Source organism: Sorex araneus, chromosome 2, assembly GCF_027595985.1.
Source record: "Sorex araneus isolate mSorAra2 chromosome 2, mSorAra2.pri, whole genome shotgun sequence".
In the NCBI taxonomy this organism is placed as follows: domain Eukaryota; kingdom Metazoa; phylum Chordata; class Mammalia; order Eulipotyphla; family Soricidae; genus Sorex; species Sorex araneus.
In genome coordinates, this window is record NC_073303.1 from 97204300 (window position 1) to 97226515 (window position 22216).

The window sequence follows — 22216 nt, forward strand, 5'->3', positions numbered from 1 at the left end:
CTTACTGGCTCTTGTGTCAGTGAGACTGGGATTAACCTTCCTGCCCCCATTCGATTCCTTTCTAGGTCCAACGGGCCCACCTTCAACACTCCCTCTAAGCACCCAGACCTCTAGTGGCAGCTCCACCCTGTCCAAGAAGAGGCCTCCTCCCCCACCACCAGGACACAAGAGAACCCTGTCCGACCCTCCCAGCCCACTACCTCATGGGCCCCAAAACAAAGGCGCAGTTCCTTGGGGTAAGTCATCCTGAAGTCAGGGCCGGTGCTGCCCGGGGCCAGCCAGCGCCTGGAGCTCCATGGGCAGCAGAGACTTGAGCATCTGCGCCACATGGACCGGACGGCACGTAGGCCGAAGAAGTGCTTGGTTACACACGAGTTTCACTTGACTGCCTCTGAAAGCCAAGAAGCATTTTTGAACAAGGTGTAAGATTATTTCTAAAGCAATTGACTGTAGTAAGGGGCCGGAGAGCTAGTCCAGGGGTTAAGGCGCTTATCGTAGCTGCTGACCCTGGGCTGATCCCCAGCACCACATCGAATTGAGTCACCCAAGCACTGCCCAGGGTGGTTCCTGGGCACAGAGTCAGCACTAAGCCCTGAACACCACCAGGTGGGCCCGAAAGTGAGTCAAATGAGCAAAAAACACTGTTGGGGAAAAAAACATGCGCCATTCCCCGTGCACCAGACACTGCTAAGCCCCCCACAGATGCTCTGTTGGATCCCCGTGGCAATTTTGAGAGTTTTGACAGGGGGAAGAAACAAAGACTCCGAAAGCAGAGTAATTCATCCTCTTCTCAAGAGCCAGAATGGGTTTTGTTAAACAGTAAATCGGGTCACAGTCGCTTATCACCCTGTGCTTGGGATGAACGCATACTCGCATACCTCTCGGCACAGGGCGTGGAGAGTATCAGCCAGCCCGTAGCCCCCATCCCTTCCGCTGCTACTGCACACGCCTCACGCCTTTCTCTTCCAGTGCGCTGGGCTCTCTTCCCCCACCCCAAGCAGCTCCCTCAGGGCCTGTGAGCAGCTGACTTCCTCTCTCTTCCTCAGCTTGAGTTACCTGACCGGCTGCCTCACCCACCCTCCTTGATGGACACTGTCTCCTGCTGCCCCCGCTCCAGCTTTCTTGCGCACATGCACATGCGCGCACACACACACACACACACACACACACGCACACATGCACATACATACGGTCCTTTCAGAGCACCTTGCCCTCTATATTGTAACCTGTAAGCGCCGAGAGAACAGAAACTGCGTCTGTCTTGTTTTGGGGTTTTGGTTTGTTTGGAGTTTTTGTGTGTGTGTGTGTTTGTTCTTAGTATTCACAGGGTCTAGAACCTAATCCCTGCCAGAGAATAACTAAACGTGCCCAGAGCCAAGTAATAGCTGAGCCATTTCTCCAGCATTCACTGTAAAGAACAAATTTTTTATCCACAAGGAACAAATTTTCCTTCTTGTTTGCATGTTGAGTTCGCTAGAATGCTTCGCTGGCTTGCCAGAGAGTCCGTCAAGAACCCAGTGTCTCTCCAGCACCCAGCAGAGGCCTGGCCCACACAGGCCCTGAGAGAAAGAAAATCTTTGCTGGATAAGCACATAGCTCTTCATGTGTCAATGAGTTTCATTGTGACTTTTTTTTGACCCTTGAGTTTTTTAATAGCAAGGAGTAGGCAGCTTTGCCAAATGCACTTAAAGGTACCTAAAAAAAAAAAAATAGAAGAAGAAGAATTCTGTACCTGGAGCTCTGAAATTCTGAAGTTTGGGAGGAAATTAAGTCTACCCATTTACAGATTGACAGCCTGTTTATCATCTGACCCAAGTGTGTTTGGGCCTTCTTGACCCATATGGTTAAGTTGTTCGTGGTCTTGTGAAGGAGATGGGTAGATGATTAAAATAAGTGTTCTTTACTGTTTGGTTGATTTTGACTAAGTACTAGAAAAATGATGGAATAAATACAAATCAGGGTGTCAGAGTGTACAGGAAACATTTGCAGAGGAGACCTTTGCAGGGTGTTACCTATTAAACTAGTTCCCAGTTCCCGGGTATGACAAGGGCAGGGCTTCGAAACGGAGCACCAGCATGTCATGCTTACCATCTTAGGTATGTCTTCACATTCGGAGGTTGCATTCTAGGGCCTTCAGGTCACCAGATTTCATCCAGGATTCCCCCCAAAATCATTCCATGAAGAACACTAGTGTCCAATGCAGATTTTCAAATCACAAAATTAAGCTTTTTGGATTTTCCTAATACTGCTTATTGGTAATTCCATTTAATTCCATTTTTACTCTCTACTCTGCATTTATCATACTGACTCCATCTACAATCCTACCTACCAAGTTTCTGTTTCCTGACCTCTGGGTTATCACAAGGGCTAGTAGTACTGAGTAAGGTGCTTGCCTTGCACGCGGCTGACCTAGGTTTGATTCCTAGGACTATCTATAGTCCTCCGAGTCCCCTGCCAGGAGTGATCCCTGAGCACAGGGCCAGAAGCAAGCCCTGAGCCCCTGTGTAGCCCAGAAACAAACAAAATCATCATGTTTTTCTTTTTTTTTTTCATCTCACCAATAGGACCAATGGCTGGTATTTGGGGTGTTTCTCTGGTAGTGGTTTCTGTTTCATTTTTGTTTGGACAGGGGACATTTCATGCCAAGAAGTAAAGTCCTCGATTTATAAAAGTCAAGTTTTCGCCCTGCTGGTAGCAAGTAGGAGCATTGAGTCTTTGGGGAGATGTGGACACCACGCAGCCTGCTGGTATCTCACCTACAACCATCTTTACAGGACAAAATTCAGAACAATCTAATCACAGACTTTTCTTCCTGTCAGGGATTTGCGGTCACTCCTGAAAGGTCCTGCACGGTAGACCTGGTATTATAAGGCCTGTTCTTTCAGGACTGGAGTGCGTGCAGCTCTGCAAGATTTGCTCACAGGCCTCTGTAGACCCAGATATTTTCATTGGGTCAGTTGAAGTGGCTCTGGCCCAGTGTTCATGCTGTATGTTGTACGGATGCTATTTAGCCCTGCCTGCTTCTTGCTGATGTTCTATTCCAAAAGCCAAAGGGAAGGGCCAGGCGGTATAGGACAGGTCAAATGCCCAGTCAGCATTTCTCTGCTGCCTGCATTTCCCTCTGTCCAAACCACCTTTCCAGTGCATTTGTGTCCCCCTAAACACCCCATCTCTCCCCAGCCCATGTGGTGAGACGCTTTGGATTGTCCAAGAGCAGGACCAGATAGAACTTGGGACCGGAGGGCTGGGGAACACTAGACATGAAGGGGTGACTGAGGTCCAGTAATTCCCGTTCTGTCTTCTGAGATCTGAGCCTTTACTCAAAGAATGCCCTTCACCTGCTTCTATGCTTCGTTCTCCTCTGGCACAGGGCTTCTCACCTGGTTCTGTTTGCCTCTCTCTCTTTTCCAGCACATTAGGAATTCCTGCAAGGATGCGGGCACTTTCTGCCTTGGTATATAAGTAGATTAGTGGTAGATTAGTGCTGCCGTGTGGACCCTGGGTTTAAGTGCCGAGTTTCTAATTCATCTCTACCACTCAGTAAACCCACAGCATTTAGCAGCTGTCTTTGAGTTATTGTGTACCTCAGTTTTCAGGCTCATTAATAATACCTGTATCATACAATTTTCCTGTGAAAATTATATAAGGAAACAATGCCAAGCACAAGACCCAGGGCACAGGAAGGACTATGTAGATGTGAGCTGTTGTTATCATATGCTTAGCCTAGCTTTTGTGGAATGGCTCAGTAGTATGTCACAGAAACATACTTGTTTTTAAACCTATTATAAAACAAGGCTACAGGTCTATATTTCGTCTACTCAGAGGGTCTGCAGAGAATCCCTTTGCTTCTTTCTGCTTCTGAGAAATGCTTGCTGGCGTCACCTGTTCCTTGGCTTGTGACTGTGTCACTCCGGCGTCTCCCTCTGTGCTGTTGCCTTCTCCCTTCCTCTGTGTGCCTCCCACAGTTCCTTTCTTCATAGTCTTTCCCCTTGAAGATAAGTATGTGCATCTTACAGATGACCTACGCTTGTGTGTATAGAGTCCTTTGGGCATTAGCCAGAGACTCAGTTCAGGAACTGTGATATAATTCCATCTCCCCCCCCAAAAAAACCTCCTTTTTCAAAATAATGTCGCACAAACCAAATTCCAAGAATCCAGACGTGATATCCTGAGTGGCCGTTGCTCTCTGTGCTCTGCAGATACCCACTGCAGACTACTGGCCCCCAAAGATGCACACCCATCCCACACAGAAAATCTCTCCCGAGAGAGTGGAGGGAGGGGGAACACTGGGACAGTGATGGAAAGAAGCAACACCGTGGTGGAGCGTGAGGTGCTTTTCATGCAGGAGACCCTACCACTGAAACCATTGTAAGTCACAGAGCCTCAGATAAAAACGTTTTTGGTTTTGAAAATCCATTCACCTCATGCCCACATCTCCAGCTCTCGGCCCCCTGCCCTGGTCCCTGTTCTTCCCGGGCTCCGGAATAGGTGCCTATTGGCACCTCCCTGCCAGGTGCATTCCTCCTCTCACCTGCCGGGTCTGGGGGTTCCTTCTCTAGAACGAGAAGGGAGGTTTGGAGACGATGATTAATCTTGGCTGCTCGCCTCTCCCTAATGTCAGAAAAACAATCTGCTGTGGAGAGTCAGGTTAAAAGGAATCAAATTTGCACAGTGGGCAAGACTTAAGGCCTCCTGCCAGTGTCCCTGCCCCCAGACTGATTCTAGGACACTTGTCACACTGCGCCTCTGTCACCTGGCAGCCTCAGGTCACCCTGGTGCCAGCATTATTGTCCATCATGACCTACCTACAGCGCAGCGGTCTCTGGCCAGAGGACGTGGCCACCTGTCAGGTTTGGAAGCGCGTGCCCTTTCTTCCCTTCCCAGAGCATTTCTGTCTCTGGTCTCTGCGACTCCTCTGGCCTTCAGCTTATCTGTCAAGTAACTATGGCTAACCCGTCCCAGCCCCTCGAGAAGCACACTTACCCCTAGGCATACCCTTGGTCCCACATTGCTCCCCTGCACTGGCCTTGAGGACGCCCACCTCTGAAGAGAAAACCCCACCCAGCATGGTGCTTAGTTCTTGTTAAAAACAAACCTTTGGGGCTGGAGCGATAGCACAGCGGGTAGAGCATTTGCCTTGCACGCAGCTGACCTGGGTTTGATTCCCAGCATCCCATATGATGCCCCGAGCACCACCAGGAGTAATTCCTGAGTGCATGAGCCAAGAGTAAGCCCAGTGCATCACCGGGTGTGACCCAAAAAGCAAAAAATAAATAAATAAATAATAAAAACAAACCTTTAAGTTATGCTGATAGTCTCCCCAAAAAATACAAAGAGTAACTACTTGCATTCCTAGGTGGCAAGTCAAATCCCAGTCTTGCTCTGTGGCTTGTTGGAGGGTTCAAGGCACAGGACTCTAAAGTAGGGGCCAGCATGATCCAGAGACTCAATATAAATCTCTCAGAAGAGAGCACAGAACCATACACCAGAGCCATGCCGCCAGACGCCTCACCAGGCTGTTTCATCCGGGGCAACCCAAAGCAGAGGGTGGCTCTCCACACACTCGGAGGAGACTCACCCATGAGTGAATCTATTCCTGGACAGCTCACACTTTACACCACCAGTATACCAAGAGTAGCACACTATATTTGACTGGGTTTAAAGGAGAAGCAACCAATCTTAGGGGGAAATATATTTATACATATAAATGTAAATATGTATACATACATATATGTGTGTGTATATACATATATATATATATATGCACACAAGGCTCTACCTTTAACAGCATATTACTAATCTCTTATAGAAGGGCTTTACAGCTCCTGGGTGAAATACAACAGTTTTCACACACTTTCCTCTAAGAAACCTTTTTTGTCTCATTTTTAGTGGATCATTCATAACAAGCAATACAAAATAAATTATTTCAGTTCTGCTTTGGGGTTTACGATGGAAATATGATAGCAGAAAGGTGTAATGGTCGTGGGATTGGTGTTCAAATATTAAATGTAATAAACTATTGTGAACAACTTTATAAAAAAAAATTTTTTTAATAAAAAATAAATCAAGTAGGGACCAGAGAGATAGTAGAGGAACTTTCTTGAATCCCTGATCCCATTCAAATCCCTGCCACCACATATGGTCCTCTGAGCACTGCCAGTGTGGCCCGGATCCCTTCCCTCAAATACCAGAGTAGCAGAGCCAAGCATGTTTAAGGAGGCGGCGGGCCCGGAGTGCGGCCTTGGAGATGAGTGCAAGGGGTTGGTGTTGAGATGACCCTGGAAAGGCAGAGGTTCAGAGACGAGCTTTTCTTACCTCTGCTTCACCCTAAGCGTGCCTTGTCCACTAAGCCATCTCCAAGCTCCTTGTGCCTTTCTGGTTTTCGGAAATAGTCTTTTGTCTGGGAAGAAAATTAAGATGATAATTTTTCATTTATTTAGAACACTTTGTGGGCTGTGGGATTGGTAAAACCTGTGGTTCTTAGGGCTTCTTCTTGGCCTCTGTGTTCAGTGATCACTCCTGGCAATGCTTAGGGAACCTACATGATTCCGGGGATGGAACCCGGGTCAGCCATATGCAAGACAAGGGCCTCACTCCCTGTATTCTCTCTGCCCCAGAATCTTTAAGTAGGAAAGTATCTTTCATCCTTTTGGAGCTACAAGAGGTCATTGTACCTGCAAGTGCCCCCTCTTGCTGTGTCTGGCACTGTGGTAATTCATTGTATGTGTTAACTTTTACATAATCTAATACTGAGTGTGCGTGTGTGTGTGTGTGTGCGTGTGTTGCCAGGAAGGGAACCCCAAACCTTCACACATGTGAGGTATGCGCCCTACCACTGAGCTCACCCTGGCTCTCTAATTATTACGGTCCATAGGAGAGTCGGTGCTGCTCCATTTCAAAGGTACTGAAATGTGGAGTCGTAGAGTTAGTACAGTGGGTAAGGTGCTTTCCTTGCATGTGACCAATGTAGGTTTGACCCTCAGAAACCTGTACACTCGCCCAAACCCTCCAGAAGCAGGAGTAAATCCTGAGCGATGCCCAGAACCCAAACTATATAAGGATATACTGAAACTCAGACAGGTACAGTGGCCTGCCTAGGATCTCGCAGCTGGTGAGGGTGGGAGGCCTGGGTTCACCAGGTGTGCCGGGGAACAGGCTGGCCCCTTGCTCACCCACCTCCCCACCAAACCCCCGGTCAGTGACTTGGTTCCCCCTCTCAGCACTTGGGTCTGCTTCAAGCCAGCAGGTGGGCACCCCGGCCTGGTTGTGTCTCCTCCTCCATCTGCAGGGCAGAGGCCCTGGAGAGCGGGAGCATCCGCGCCAGGCTCTTTGCTGCCAGAACCACACTCTCTGCGGCTCCCAAAATAGCTCAGGCATCACATTTCTGAAGTCCCGCCACTGATGTGTCCCACCATCTGTCTCAGGAAACGGCGTCAGTGAGCTTTGGGTCAGGAAACAAAGAGGCCTCTGGACAGAGCTAGATTTTGTGGGCAACTTGAGTTTTGAAGGGGCATTTTATTAAATCTCACCTTTGGAGGTTTGATTACTTTGTTTTTAGCCTACTTTTTAGCAGACTAGGACATTTATTTGTTTGGGGGGGTGGGGGTGATGGTTTGGGGTCACGGCAAGCAGGACTTAGTGCCTCCTCCCCAAGTTCTGCTCACTCCCAGATATGCTCAGGGGGCCGTATGCGGTGCAGGGGTAGAACTGGGTCGACCACGGGCAACGCAAGTGCCTGGACCCCTCTCCTGTCTCTCCTAAAGCCAGATCGGCTAGTCTTAGCACAGTTTAAAATTGGTAAAGATGTGAGGTCTACAGGAGAATAAATGTAGAGTTAATTTAAGTTCAGGAATGGGATGACTCTACAGATGGGTTGTGGTTCCGTGGGAGAGTACACACCTCTCGTGTGAGGCCCTGAGTGGCTGGAAAGAGACTGTGGTTTGGCCGAGGTGCTTACAAGCAGAAGCCCAGAGAAGTAGACAGTGATACAGTTCCTGGTGACTGTACGGCTAACCCTCTTCTGACACTTAAGGTTCTTGTAACACCTCAGAGGACCTTCTGGCAGGACCTGTGTCCTTCAGCCAATACTTGGAGCAGTTTCTGTAGAACACAGTGTGGGGAATAAAATGAAGAAACATTCAGGAAGGGCTGGAGAGATAGCACAGTGGGGAGGGCGTTTGCCTTGCATGCAGCCAACCCATGTTTGATTCCCAGCATTCCATATGGTCCCCTGAGCACCGCCAGGAGTAATTCCTGAGTGCAGAGCCAGGAGTAACCCTTATGCATCACCAGGTGTCACCCAAAAAGCAAAAGAAACATTCAGGAACCTGAGTTCCATCTAGGTTCTACATATCCCTAGCTACCTTTATGGTTTAGAATGACCTACATATCTGTATATGTAGCACTGTCATTCCATTGTTCATCGATTTTATCAAGCGGGCACCAGTAACGTCTCCATTGTGAGACTTGTTACTGTTTTTGGCATATCGAATAGCCATGGGTAGCTTGCCAGGCTCTGCCATGCGGGCGGGATACTCTCGGTACCTTGCTGGACTCTCCGAGAGGGACGAAGGTGCAAGGCAAACGCCCTACCCGCTGTGCTATCGCTCCAGTCCTGTGTATATATGCCACTCCAAGCGGTGTAGTGGGAGGAGGAGCTGGGGATACGCCCGGCAATACTCCACCCAGCTGTGTGGATCCGGTGCTCAGACCCAGTTCTGCAGTATGGGCTGGGTGGGGGTGAGATGGAGAACGGGCTTGTACTGTCAGGCGCCTCCCACCTGTCTGGCCTGATGTGCTTCACTCTTTGAGCCACATCCCCAGGCCCAAGCATTTTTTTTTCCCACGTAAAGTTACCACGAATTGATTCATTTTTCACACTTCAAGGCCAGAACTTGCAAGTCCTACAAGGCCTACGACTTTGAAAAGTGATCCGCAGCATGTAAATTACTTTATGGGAAGTAATACTTCCCATAATGGCCTCTGCTGAGAAATTCTCTGTTCTTCCATTTTCCCTGGGTTTCGCTGTGTGCTTTCACTTCAACTTCCGCTAGGCCCAGCCTCACTTTGCATGTGGTTCTGGAAATGACAAGGGCGGCAGCCTTTGGTAGGCTGTCATGCACTGGGCACTGTGACTTTATTGTGTTGAGACATTCTTATATTTAGCCACCACACATACAGACTGTTCCTCACTTACAGAAGAGGAAGTTGAAACAGCAGTTCAGGGCCTTAGTCTAGGTCACAAACTCTGTAACGGTAGAGCTGGAATCTGAATCCACAGTTTCACTCTGAGGTTTAGCCACTCTTCCTGGGCCTTTTACTAAACTGTTGGGCCAGCCCCCAGCTCCACTCCCACCTTGCTCTTGCCTGCAGCTTCTGCGCTTCAGTGATTGCCCTTGAGTCTTTCTCTCTTTTTTTTTTTTTTTTTTGCTTTTTGGGTCACACCCAGCGATGCACAGGGGTTACTCCTGGCTCTGCACTCAGGAATCACCCCTGGCGGTGCTCAAGGGACCATATGGGATGCTGGGATTCGAACCCGGGTCGGTTGCGTGCAAGGCAAACACCCTACCCGCTGTGCTGTCACTCCAGCCCCCTGCCCTTGACTCTTTCAAGGTCATTTCCGCACACCCCTGTCCAGCATCGATCCCACACGCCCATCTGTGATGTGCCAGAGTCCTCTTCCAGCTTCCACGAAGAAAAAAGGAAGGTTTCTGCTGTCCCTTGTACTGCTCGTCTCCTCCCTCTGTTACAATCCAATTTTCAGAAAGACTCGGAGCCATGTTTTTCCTTGCCAGGCACAGCAGGTAGCCAGCCTTTGCCTAGCTATGAGAAGAACAAGATTTCTGTCAACAGACCAGAGACGCCCACCCACCCTGGCATGTGAGCAGTGGGCAAAGAAAGGGCCAAGTCAGCACTATCGATCTCGAATTCAGCAGGCCCTGGGGCTAGCGAGCGTAGTTGTGTATGCGTTGCTTTTATTATCTACTGGGGTGGAGCCTCTCGGTCTCACATGCTCTGTCACTGAGCTATCACCCTAACCCCGTACTCGGGGCTATTCCTAAACGAACATGGCCAAGTCCTGTGTCGGAGATGCTCATGTGGGAAGTACATCATCATTTCTGCTGCATTCCGTCAGTGGAGGTATAAATAAAAATAATGACCAGCCCTGTTCTTTCTATAGCTGTGCCCTGCACTCCAGTTTCTCACTGGCAGTGTGGATACCCTTCAGCGAATTGGGTACGGTTACCACCTGCACGTCATAGATGAGGATGGGGAGATTCCATATAAAGGAAGGGTCGTCCTCACTAGTACCCACTGATCATCGGTGCAGCTGGCACTTAACGCCAGGCGTATGTGCCTTCCAACTCTTTACCCTATACCCTCCCTGTTGCAGAGTCCTGGGCGTACAAGTGACTGATGAAGTCTGACTCAGGAAGGAAAAATTCTGAGACATTGACTTGGAGCTATTTTATATAGGAATTCACCAACAGGGGAAGGCGGGGGTGGGGGGTAGGGAAGGAGGGAGGGGCAGGCATCACATGATGAAGGAGAAGGCAGAGTTACCTCAAGGGAACCAGAGAGGACAGTTATTGGAGCCCCTCAAAAATCACTGGAATGTTTTCTGCCTGGAAAGGGAGTAGCAGATGTTGCAATTTATTTCCTAAACTTAGAAACTGTCTTTGATATTTTTGATGCTTATCCCTGGCAAGCTACCCATGACGTATTCGATATGCCAAAAGACAGTAACAACAAGTCTCAAAATGGAGACGTTACTGGTGCCCGCTCGAGCAAATCAGTGAGCATCAGGGTGACAGTGATATAGTGTTAACTCATTTAAGACTAAATGTTTGAGATTTAATATCCAGCCCTAGGGATTTGGCATTGACCTTTGTGCTAAAACGTGCCTAAGGCCAGAGAAGTAGCAACAGCAGGTAGGGCACTTGCCTCGCATGCGGCTAACCTGGGTTTTATCCCCAGTCCTTTAAACCCACCAGCGGTGATACCTGAGCACAGAGCCAGGAGTAATCCCTGAATACTGCTGAGTGCCGGTTCAAAAACAAAACAAAAAGTCCATATCTTCAAGGCTGTTGTGCACAGGGGATTTCAGAAAACGTGGTCAAAGTCCTTTGGTATTATAGTAGAGGTTCCTGGGAACTTGCTAATGATTAGGTGTGTCTTGTTAAATTCAAACTGTCTTGACAAAGTCTTTGGTCCTGGTAATGCCAGTGTAGTTTGTCTCTTGTCGAGATTCTCAGTTCCAGAAGGTGCTGTCCAGAGGCCTCCGAGACGCTGGGGCAGTAGCTCAGAGGGAAGTGTGCTTGCTTTACTTGCAGGAGTCCCAGGTCCTTGATCCTCAGCACTACATGGTCTGCGTAGCACCCCCAAGCACCAACAAGCATGGCCAAAAACAAGCAAAGGCAACCCCAGAAGATGCCGTCTTAATAGTTGCCGCCACATCCATGCCAGTGGTGTTGGGCTCGGTGGGTTGGGAGATTAACTGATTGGAGCCATTCGGTCCAGACCCCGTGGGCGTGCTTCTCAGCGTTGGACTCCAGCTCTGAGCATTCTTTCCAGTTGTTTGACCTTGGGCGAGTCACTTTGTGTTTTTCACATTTGCAATGGAGGAGAATCGTATCCTAGATCTAAACCCAGCTACTGTCATGCCCTTAGAGCCTAATACTCATCACTCACAGTAAGTACCCAGCAAACAGCTATTGTGTGCTGACTGATATTACCATTAGAGCATCGTGACAGGTGATGAAAAGTATGTAGCCTTATGGTCAGGGCTCCTGGACACAGAGCTTAGCCATGGAAGCTGCAGCCATTTATTCGCTTAACCTCATCTTTAAAATGAAGGCAAAGCCTCCTGCTGTTGTGAGGAGGTAAAGCTTTTGAGCAGACCCCATGACATGAGTATCAATTCAGTCCTCTCCCGAGCCCTGTTTTCTTTGCCCTCCTGTTTCCCAGTACCACCTGGGAGATGTATCTGGGCATCGCAGCAGAGGGGGAAACGTCTGCAAAGGGAGGCAGGCTCTGGGGGCTCCTGTGCAGATGGTGCAAGGGCAGCCCAGAATAACTGTATTGGCGAGTTGCTCAGGATCCCTCTGGCACCAGGTCTCTGAGAACCCAGACCCTGCCCAGAGGGGTCCTAGATGCACCATTGTATCCTGTTAAAACTCTATCTTCAGGGCTGGAGCGATAGCACAATGGGTAGGGCGTTTGCCTTGCACGCAGCCGACCTGGGTTCGATTCCCAGCACCCCATATGGTCCCCCGAGTACCACCAGGAGTAACTCCTGAATGCAGAGCCAGGAGTAACCCCTGTGCATTGCCGGGTGTGGCCAAAAAAGAAAAAAAAAATGACTCTACCTTCTTCCATCCAGAGCTCATGTGTCTGGTTTTGCTACTTACCCATTAAAAAGTCTTTTCACCATTTGGGTGTCCTGTTTCCCAGCAAGGACATTCCCTGCCACTCCTACCACTCTTTCCACCTCATTTTCACAGCTCCCAATCCTGGTCAGCGTGCATTCCACTCTACATTAGTAATGGTTCACGCATGCCCCTCTCTCAGAGCAAATGATGCACTCTGTGAAAGCAGTGCCTTTGGGCTTGCTCTGGCACCCTCTTGCTCCATATCCGTTTGGAACTGCTTTGTTACGGCAGATGCTTGCTACGTGCTGATGGTAGGAAAGCTGCTGAGTAACTTAGTGGGTGGGGCCTTGTCCATTTTTCGTCACCTGAGTCAGGGCCACACATGCAACCTGTGGGCTCTGAATTGCTTCAAGAGTGGTCCCCAGGGGACAGTCTGGTCAAGACTGGAAACCTCTAGGTGAACGCAAGCTTTACTCCTCTTGCTCTGCTCCCAAGAAATGAGACATTAATAAGTTCTGTGAGCTCAGAGACCTCTGCAAGGAGAAAGCTTAATAATAAAGACATCACCAGGCCCCACACGGATACCATTAGTTTCATTTTGCTTTGTTTGCCTTTCTGTGAGAAATGCCTGTTTCTGTTCAAAGAAACAGGACGGTCTTCTGCGATTTTTTTTTTCTGTAACCGGAGGGACCCGGGCCTGCCAAATCCCATATCCACAAAGTCCTTTTCCCTGTCTCAAGCTGCATCTCTGTCCATCTGACTCTCCCTGTAGGTAACGACGTGGGTCCGTCCTCTTCAAGTAAGACTGCGAACAAGTTTGAGGGACTGTCTCAGCAGTCAAGGTAAGCCCTGCTCGCACTTCTCTCCCACCAGGCGTCCTGGCAGCGGACCAAGTTCTAGAAATGGTTCTTAACAGCAGTCTGATCCCACTGGCACACGGAAGCACAGAGAGCTGTGCTCCCAAGATATAGTCTGCCGGACTGGGGAAGCGGCTCAAAAAGGCTGGAGCACATTCTCTGCTCACAGAGCCCCAGCTTCAACCCCCGGCACCGCAGGGTCCCCAGAGTGCCACCAAGTGTGACGTGCACTGGGGCTGAGAGCAGCCCCAGAGCATGGCCAGTTCCACCCCCAAACAAAACAACAAACCTGGCCTAAGACCCATCCCCACTACGACCTCTAGTCAACTCGAAGAGGTGCGTAGGCATGAAGAGAGTAAAGATTTTGTTTCTCATCATAATCAAACCAGCAAGCAAGACTGCACTGTGAGTCAGATGACGGTTTCTGGAGAGAGAGAGAAGGGAGGGTCCCCAGTGTGATGCTCAGAGGGCCCAGAGGCTACTCCAGGACCTGTAGTCCAGTGCAAAGGGGCCCAAGGATGCGATGCTTGGACCTTGTGGGCCACCTGGGCCCACCCCAGCTGTGCTCGGGGAATTCAGGGCTACCCGGCAAGGCTGGAAGTGGGGTCTGTGCCGAGCTTTGGGGCCAGGATCAGACGCTCTACCCCCTGGCTAGTCTCCCCAGTCCCTATTTTTTACTTTTTAAATGAAACCTTGTTTTGCTACTTCTCCGTTTGTAGACTTGAGAATGAAAAGATTTCTCTTCAGAGAAATACAGTGTCCCCAAGTATTTCAAACAGAAAAGTATGGCTCTTTCCAAATTCCTTACGATTTTTTTTTAATTTATTTATTTTAGGGTTAGACTAAAAGCAACATTTCTTTCTTCTCTCCTTGTACTGAAATGAGACACTTTGGAGAGAAGTGTGCATTAGTCTAGCCCCAGCTCAGAGACTTTCCTCTAAAGATGTTGTATGAGGGGCTGGAGCCATAGCACAGCGGGTAGGGCGTTTGCCTTGCACACGGCTGACCCGGGTTCGATTCCCACCATCCCATATGGTCCCCTGAGCACACCGGTAGGAGTAATTCCTGAGTGCATGAGCCAGGAGTAATCCCTGTGCATTGCTAGATGTGACCAAAAAAAGCAGAATAACAATAATAATAATAATAAGGATGCTATATGAGATAGGGACAGCCCAGACCACTTCCAGACCCGAACTTTCAGTGAGAATTGGGGAGTGTGTGGAGGGTGCAGCTTTCCAAGGCTCCAGAGACAAACAGAATCTGTGTTCCTTTCCAAGCAGCTGTTGTACTTAACCTGTATGTGGGAAAGGCCCCGTTACTTTCCCCCTCTGCTCTGCAGAGGTTGAGAAGCACTGGCCATAAGCAGGTGAGGGCTGACTCCGTAATTCTGGGGCCAAGTGCTTTCCAAACAGTATTGCCTCTGGGAAGAGTTGTTCATGAAGGAGTTGGGTTTCATCACTAAAGGCAAGGTGTTTGGTTGTTGTTTTTTTTTTCTTCCCCCCCCTTCACTATTCCTCCCCACCCAGGCAAATGGAATTACAGAGTAAATGAACTAGAAATTTTGGAAAGATTTTCAGGTATTTCTGTAAGCACCTTTGGTTTCCTTGAATAACAGGTGATTATTGATGTTCTGCCACTTTTAAATCCTAAATCTGATTCTTATTATAATTAGCACCAGTTCTGCAAAGACTGCCCTTGGCCCAAGAGTTCTTCCTAAACTACCTCAGAAAGGTAAGAATTATCTTTTATCAAATGCACATGGAATTAGCATCACTGTTCCCCTCCGAGGGAATCAGGGACCCCGGCCCTTAGGTCATTGCTCTGTCCTGATGTGTCAAGCAACACCTGGCAGGTGTCGACGCCCATGACATTGTTATTTAATGAAGAAAAGCATTTCATCAACTCAGGTGTAGTAACTGGCATCTCTAAGATGTACTTTCTCTTAGAGGACTCTCCCAAAAGCTATATGTTTATTTGTTTTATGTTTGATTTTTTTTTTAATTGAGACACCACTATTTACATAGTCATTCCAAGTTGAGTGTCAGGCAGGTAGTGTTTTCAACCCCCATCCTACCACCAGCATCAGCTTCCCTACACCACTGTCTCCAGGTTGACTCTCACCCCCGTCCCCCACACCCCCAGCCTACCTCCTTGGCATTTTTAAGTTTGGTTGTTCTAGTTGGGATCTTGGGCTGGAGTGATAGCACAGCGGTTGGGCGTTCACCTTGCACTCGGCCGACCCATGTTCGATTCCTCCACCCCTCTCGGAGAGCCTGGCAAGCTACCAAGAGTATCGCGCCCGCACAGCAGAGCCTGGCAAGCTACCCGTGGCGTATTGGATATGCCAAAAACAGTAACAATAAGTCTCACAATGAGAGACATTACTGGTGCCCGCTCGAGCAAATCGATGAGCAACAGGATGACAGTGACAGTGACATTTGGGATCTCATGAAAACGCTGTCATTAAGATCCCCAACTTCCATTTCTTCTGCCCTTACAAACATTCTCAGACACTGCAAACAAGTATCGGTTCTCTCACTAGCTGTGTGGCTTGGATGGGCAACCCAGTGTCTCACGAGGCCTCCAGCTCCCCAGCCTGAAAATACGGGGAGTGGGGCGGGGGGGATACCGACTGTGCAGGTTCCGGAGATGATGCCTCAGAAAGGCCCTAGCCAGAGAGTGATAGAGAATTGCTTCCCCAGCATGGCATCTGTGGGCAGAGCAGACCTGCGGCTCTGTGAGGAATGAGAGGGCGGTGCCTGTGAGAGCCGCTGCTCTGGGGGCCATGTGCATTTGCCCTGCACACGGCCAACCCAGGTTCAATCCCCGGCATCCCACATGGCCCCCTGAGCACCACCAGGAGGAATTCCTGAGTGCAGAGCCAGGAGTAACCCCTGAGCATCGTCCGGTGTAACCAAAAAAAAAAAAACAGCTGCTGCTTTGCTGGGCCAAGACATTCAGCTCTTTGGCCAAAGCGTTTTTGACCAAACTTTTCGTTTGTAAAGCCAAAATTCTGGTCGTTTTAGAATAACAAACATGTTTTGCTACCTTTCGTGCATTACTTTAGCTTTAGAGTGAAAACAGTTGCAGAAGCCTTTGCTTCCTCCATCTGTCCTCACTTAAGTCCATGAGGCCAGCAGGGCCCGTGTTCTGTCTACACTGAGGAGAGCTGGGAGGCCCCTCCGTGGGTGCTCAGCATCGACAGCCAGCTTGGGACGGCGGCACTACTCTTGGCTGCTTGAAATAGATGACTTGGGAGAGGTTCCTGGTGAGAGCTGGGCTTCTCCACTCCGCCACTGTCTCTCAGGAGTGACAGACTTGGGGGCGGGGATGACGGTTGGGCCAGGCCCCCCCTTAATGTAAGATAAGGGGAGACCCAGGGGGCTGCTGCTGGGTCACTCACTGCTGTGGGATACAAAGGAAGACTTGGGGTTGCCTGAGATGTGATTTGAAGTCACCTTGCTTTTCCTTTTGAACCCCTGTCCCAAGGATTGTCATGTCCTCAGAGAGGGGTGCGGTGTGTCGGGACACTCTCCCAGCTGTTTGCAGCCTGTCGTAGAGCCAAGGCCCTGTGTGGCTTGCCCACTGATCGCCTGTGCCCGGAATCCCTTCCTCGCCACCTGTACCCAGACACCTGGGATTCTTCCGTCTCCATGGAACCTGCTGTGTCTGCCCGGCGCCTTCCTGTCAGTGCCGCGCATGCACCTCGGGTCCCCCTGCCCTGCTAAGACTCTCCCTCCCTCCCTGCTCAGTCCTGCTCACCGGGCAGACCCCAGGCCCGACAGCTCACACTGCATGTGTGATGAGAAGCATTTTCTCTCTGCAGTGGCCACTGAGCTCTGGTCCTCTCTCATGCCACCCGGCTGTCCCCCAGACTCTTAACCCGATCCGAGGGTCTCATAAGCTCAGGAGGCCCGGGGACCTGCAGGGCTGGTTTTGGCCAGTTGGTCAGTGCCAGGTTCCTTAGGATCTGGCTCTGCTCTGGCCCTGCCATGCTGCGGGTGGCCCAGGCTGCCCCGGGGGTACTGGTGGCCTCCAGGGTAACACCAGCATCGCTGGTGGTAAAGATAGATACGGGGTCAGCTGCCTGCAAGGCACGCACCTCAGCTACCCCCTGCCACCTCCAGTCAATGGCAGGATGGACTTTCCCGGGGTATCAGTAGTCCATCGCCTTGGGCTTCACATACGTCAGGCATTCCGTCAGCTCCACACTCACAGGCTTTAGTCCTTTCACCCTCAGCAGTGCTGTGCTGAATACCATAGCACAGATGCTTAAGTACCTTTTTTTTTTTCCTTTGCATTTTTTTGGGTCACACCCATTGATGCTCAAAGGTTACTCCTGGCTCTATACTCAGGAGTTACTCCTGGTGGTGCTTGGGGGACCATATGGGATTGAACCCAGGTCGGCCGCGGGCAAGACCAACAACCTACCCGCTGTACTGTTGCTCCGGTCTTAAATGCCTTTTTTTTTTCAGGAGTCTAGTGTTTTAGATGCCCAACACTGAAGTTTTTCTCCCCCCAACTATTTAGCTCACGCCGAGGGCTTTCCAGCCACACCATCAGGGAACCCCCCCCCAGCCACACCCCCCTCAGCCTCTGCTTCAGACTCTTATTTACCCAGTTCCTAACTTTCAGGAGACCTTTTTGAGCACTGCCAGGACATGAGGCAAAGCTCAGGGACCAATCCATGAGCTGGTGCCCTCGTGCTTGAGTTCCTTAGGAAGGGGTGTGGCTGGGCAGACCATGGGCGGAAATCAGAGGCAGGACAAGTTGTAACGATTTACAATGCTGCTGGGATTTACCTTTGGTTTTTTTTTCCCCCTTTCCTTTTTTTAAAAAAGAGTTTCACTTATCTTTCTGAGTATGTTGTATTTTTAGAATGGATTCCTTTGACCCGCTCAGTGCCTGAGTCAGCTGTGTCCTCACTGTGTTTGGCCCCTCTGCCAGGAGACCAAGTTTGAAGAATGCGTGAAAATATGAACCTGGCCTTCAGGGGCCCTGACGGAGAGGAGTGATAACAGTACTCTTATCGTATTTAGGCCCTCCCAGGGCCTGTTGACAAATTCAGCTTGTATTGTAGAAATGAGAACTGGGAGGCACAGAGAGACAGAGAGAGGTTGTGTAATGTGCTCGTGGTGACACAGCTAGTAATAAGTGAGGATTGCAGAACTTGGAGACACCCTCAGTGTCCCTGGTTCTCCAGAGCTATGGCCAGGAGCTGTGAGCATGATTCAGCAGATTCTCACATTCCCCCACCCCCACCCCCACCCCCAGGCTGGAGGGGGCTGCGGGTCATTACACAGAGAAAGCAGGAGCTAACAGAAATGCTCTCCAAGACATACTGAATGGGCAAAACAGAAAGTAGCAGACAAATATCTATTTTTTTTTCCCATTTACAATTTGTTTTGTTATTATTTATGGGTTTTAGATTTTTTTTTCCTTTTGTATGTTTTTTGTTGTTATTTGTGGTTTGGGGTGATTTAGGGGGTGGTTGGTGTTGTTTTATTTTGGTTTTTTTTTTTCCTTTCTGGGTCATACTTGGTGCTGCCCAGGGATTACTCCTGGATCTGCACTCAGGAATTACCCCTGCCAGTGCTCAGAGGACCATACAGAATGCCAGGATCCAACCCAGGTTGGCCACGTGCAAGGCAAATGCCCTACCCACTGTACTATCATTTCAGCCCCAGTTTTTTTTCTTCTGCAATTTAGGTACCAACTTTAGGGTTAATGTCCGTGATCTTGATGTACTCTTACTGCCACTTATGATTAATCTTTTTTTTTTTTTTCCTTTTTGGGTCACACTTGGTGATGCACAGGGATTACTCCTGACTCTGCACTCAAGAATTACTCCTGTCAGTGCTCAGGGGACCATACGGGATGCTAGGAATCGAACCTGGGTCAGCCGCGTGCAAGGCATATGCCCTACCCACCCGCTGTGCTTTATCTCTCCAGCCCCTGCCATTTATAATCTTTCAAAGTCCATGGTGCCACTGGACACCAGCAGCTTGGCCCTGGATACTCTGTGCCCCCCCAGTGAGGGCCCTCAGCGCCCGGGGCCCAGGCAGCACAGCGCCCTCCGGCCACCCGGTGACTGAGCCACCTGGCCCGGCTGGCTGAGTATTGGCAGGAGTGGCCCCGGGCCCTGAGCCATTCTTGCAAGTGAGGCCCCCGCCAGAAAAGAAAGAAGAAATATTCATGAGCACATTTGTGTGTATGGTCACGATGTGCAGGAGCCGCCAACTCAGACCAGACCAGCCCTTGTAGAGTGAGTGGGTCCTATTAGAGGGAGTTCATCATTTGTAATGAAACTGTGCTGTAGAATGTAACATAACAAAATCGGGCTGGAGAGGTAATAAAGAAGTTAAGGGGGCTGGAGTGATAGCACAGCGGGTAGGGCGTTTGCCTTGCACTCGGCCAACCCAGGTTCAATTCCCAGCATCCCATATGGTCCCTGAGCACCGCCAGGAGTAATCCCTGAGTGCAGAGCCAGGAGTGACCCCTGTGCATCGCCGGGTGTGACCCAAAAAGAAAAGAAAAAAGACCTTAAGGTAAAGAGGTTTCATGTAACTGACCACCCCCCTCATGGGTTCAATCCCCATATGGTCCCCTAAGCATTGCCAGGTATGGCCCAAAAGTAATTTAAATGGTTATGTGTGAAAAACAAACAAAAAAAATGTAATAACATGGCATAAGGGTTAAATACAGGGGTTAAGACACTTAATGCATGTGGCTGGTTCCAATTTGATGCTTGGTACTACATGGTCCCACAGCGGTCCTGAGAAATGCCAGGTGTGGGCACCTGCCACCAAAAAAATAGTTTTATTTATAAAAAATATTTTAAAAGGTCAAAAAGGAAAATAGATCTAAATAGGGAAAGGTTTTTCTATTAACTTTAATTTTCTGTAGTGTGTGTTTATAACAAGTGTGAGAGAGAGATGATGATGAGTTTGGCATAATATCCTCATGTAACGGGGGCATAAAATCTTACCACGTGGGTGCCTTCCAGGTTTCCAGCTTTTCATCCTTTTAGAAGGAGAGTCTGTAGGGAAAAGAGAGAAAGAGAAAAAAAGTGTCTGCCCTAGACGCAGGCTGGGAGTTGGTGGTGAGACATGTACACTGCTGAAGGGACAGGTGTGGGAACTTTGTACGACTGACACCCAGTCGTGAGCAACTTTGTGATTGTGTATCTCACAGAGATTGAGTTTAACGGGGGAAGAGGGGAGTGGCGGGAAGGAAACGGGGGATATCGGTGATGGGAAATGTACTCAGGTGGAGGGATGGGTGTTGGAGCACTGTATGACTAAACCCCAACCATGAACAGCTTTGTAGCTGTGTATCTCACGGTGATTCAATAAAAATAAATAAATCACTTGTCATCCCTTGTCATCCCGTTGCTCATGGATTTGCTCGAGTGGGCACCAGTAACGTCTCCATTCATCCCTGTCCCGTGCTGGTGTAGCCCAGTGGCATCTGCTCGCTCGAGGATTCAAAAGAGCTATACTTGGAATAAATGTCATGTTTCACTCAAGTGAGAGAAGTAAAAAATAAATAAAAATTTAAAATATTTTATGATTTTGTTTTTTAACAAGAAGAGAGTCTGCCCCAGCTGTGGGCCCTGAGTCCCCCAGTCCAACTTCTTGGGTTCTCTTTGGTGGGGCTGGCAGGCGGGCGGCCACCCGAGTCCCCTGCCCGTGACCCCGTCTTTGTGCTTGCTCCCTGCAGTGGCACTAAGGAAAACAGACGCCAGTCATCATCTCTCGCTTGACAAAGCCGGTGTCCCGCCTGAAATCTTCCAGAAGTCATCGCAGATGGCCGAGTTGCCGCAGAAGCCGCCCCCGGGAGACCTGCCCCCGAAGCCCACCGAGCTTGCCCCCAGGCCCCAGATGGGAGAGCTGCCTCCGAAGCCGGGAGAGCTGCCCCCCAAGCCGCAGCTGGGCGACCTCCCGCCCAAGCCCCAGCTCTCTGAATTGCCCCCCAAGCCGCAGATGAAAGACCTGCCCCCCAAGCCGCAGCTGGGCGACCTGCTGGCCAAGCCCCAGCCCGCCGACATCTCCCCCAAGACCCAGCCACCGGGGTCCCACCCACTGGATCTGTCCCCAAACATGCCGTCCCGAGACGCCGTCCCGAAGCAGGCCTCCGAGGACTCCGGTGACCTCACCCCCACGCTGCCCGAGACACCGGTGCCACTGCCCAGGAAAATCAACACGGTGTGTGGGCGCCCCCCCACCCGGCCTTCTCCGCTCCTCTGCTGCACCCTGGGATCTCGTGGGAGCATTGTCAGCTCTGGGTCGGCCCTGGGTGGCAGCAGGACTTTTTTTTTTCTTTTTGGGTCACACCTGGAGATGCACAGGGTTACTCCTGGCTCTGCACTCAGGAATTACTCCTGGCAGTGCTCAGGGGACCATATGGGATGCTGGGAGTTGAACCCGGGTCGGCCACATGCAAGGCAAACGCCCTAGCTGCTGTGCTATTGCTCCAGCCCCGGCAGCAGGACTTCTTGCATGGGACGCCCACAGAGAGCCTTGGGGCTGGGGATCTGCCTCCGCCCAACAGATACGCATGACCTTGGCCCATTCCCTTTCCTCCATGACGCCTGGGTTTCCTCATGCGTGTGGAGGAGCTGGAAGGATAGCAGCTCAGGGGGCTGCGTGCAGGGAGAAGCAAGTGGGCTCAGTTGCACAGAGAGAACTCTCTGTCTGATGGCCCTGGCTGCTCCGAGAACATGGCAGGGATGTGCAGGGAGGAGATTCCTTCCCCGGGGGTCACCCAAAACGGGGGTTTTTGGTTTTGTTTTTGTTTTTCTGCTTTTGGGGTCACAACCAGCAATTCTCAGGGGTTACTCCTGGCTCTGTACTCAGGAATTACTCCATGCAGTGCTCGGGGGGCCATATGGGATGCTGGGAATCGAACCCGGGCCAGCCGCATGCAAGGCAAACGCCCTACCTGCTGTGCTATCACTCCAGCCCCCCCCCCCAGGTTCTGAGGGTA

The 22216-nt window shown here is 50.2% G+C and overlaps 1 protein-coding gene across 1 annotated transcript in view; it reads left to right on the forward strand.

The window, feature by feature from the left end:
* Window positions 1-22216, forward strand: part of ASAP1 (ArfGAP with SH3 domain, ankyrin repeat and PH domain 1) — a 301291-nt gene that overhangs the window by 272242 nt on the left and 6833 nt on the right. Inside the window, exons 23-26 of the mRNA XM_012936073.2 lie at window positions 66-236; window positions 13144-13213; window positions 14901-14959; window positions 20951-21435. Of these exons, the coding sequence (XP_012791527.2) occupies window positions 66-236; window positions 13144-13213; window positions 14901-14959; window positions 20951-21435 (785 nt within the window). The remainder of the gene's footprint in view (window positions 1-65; window positions 237-13143; window positions 13214-14900; window positions 14960-20950; window positions 21436-22216) is intronic.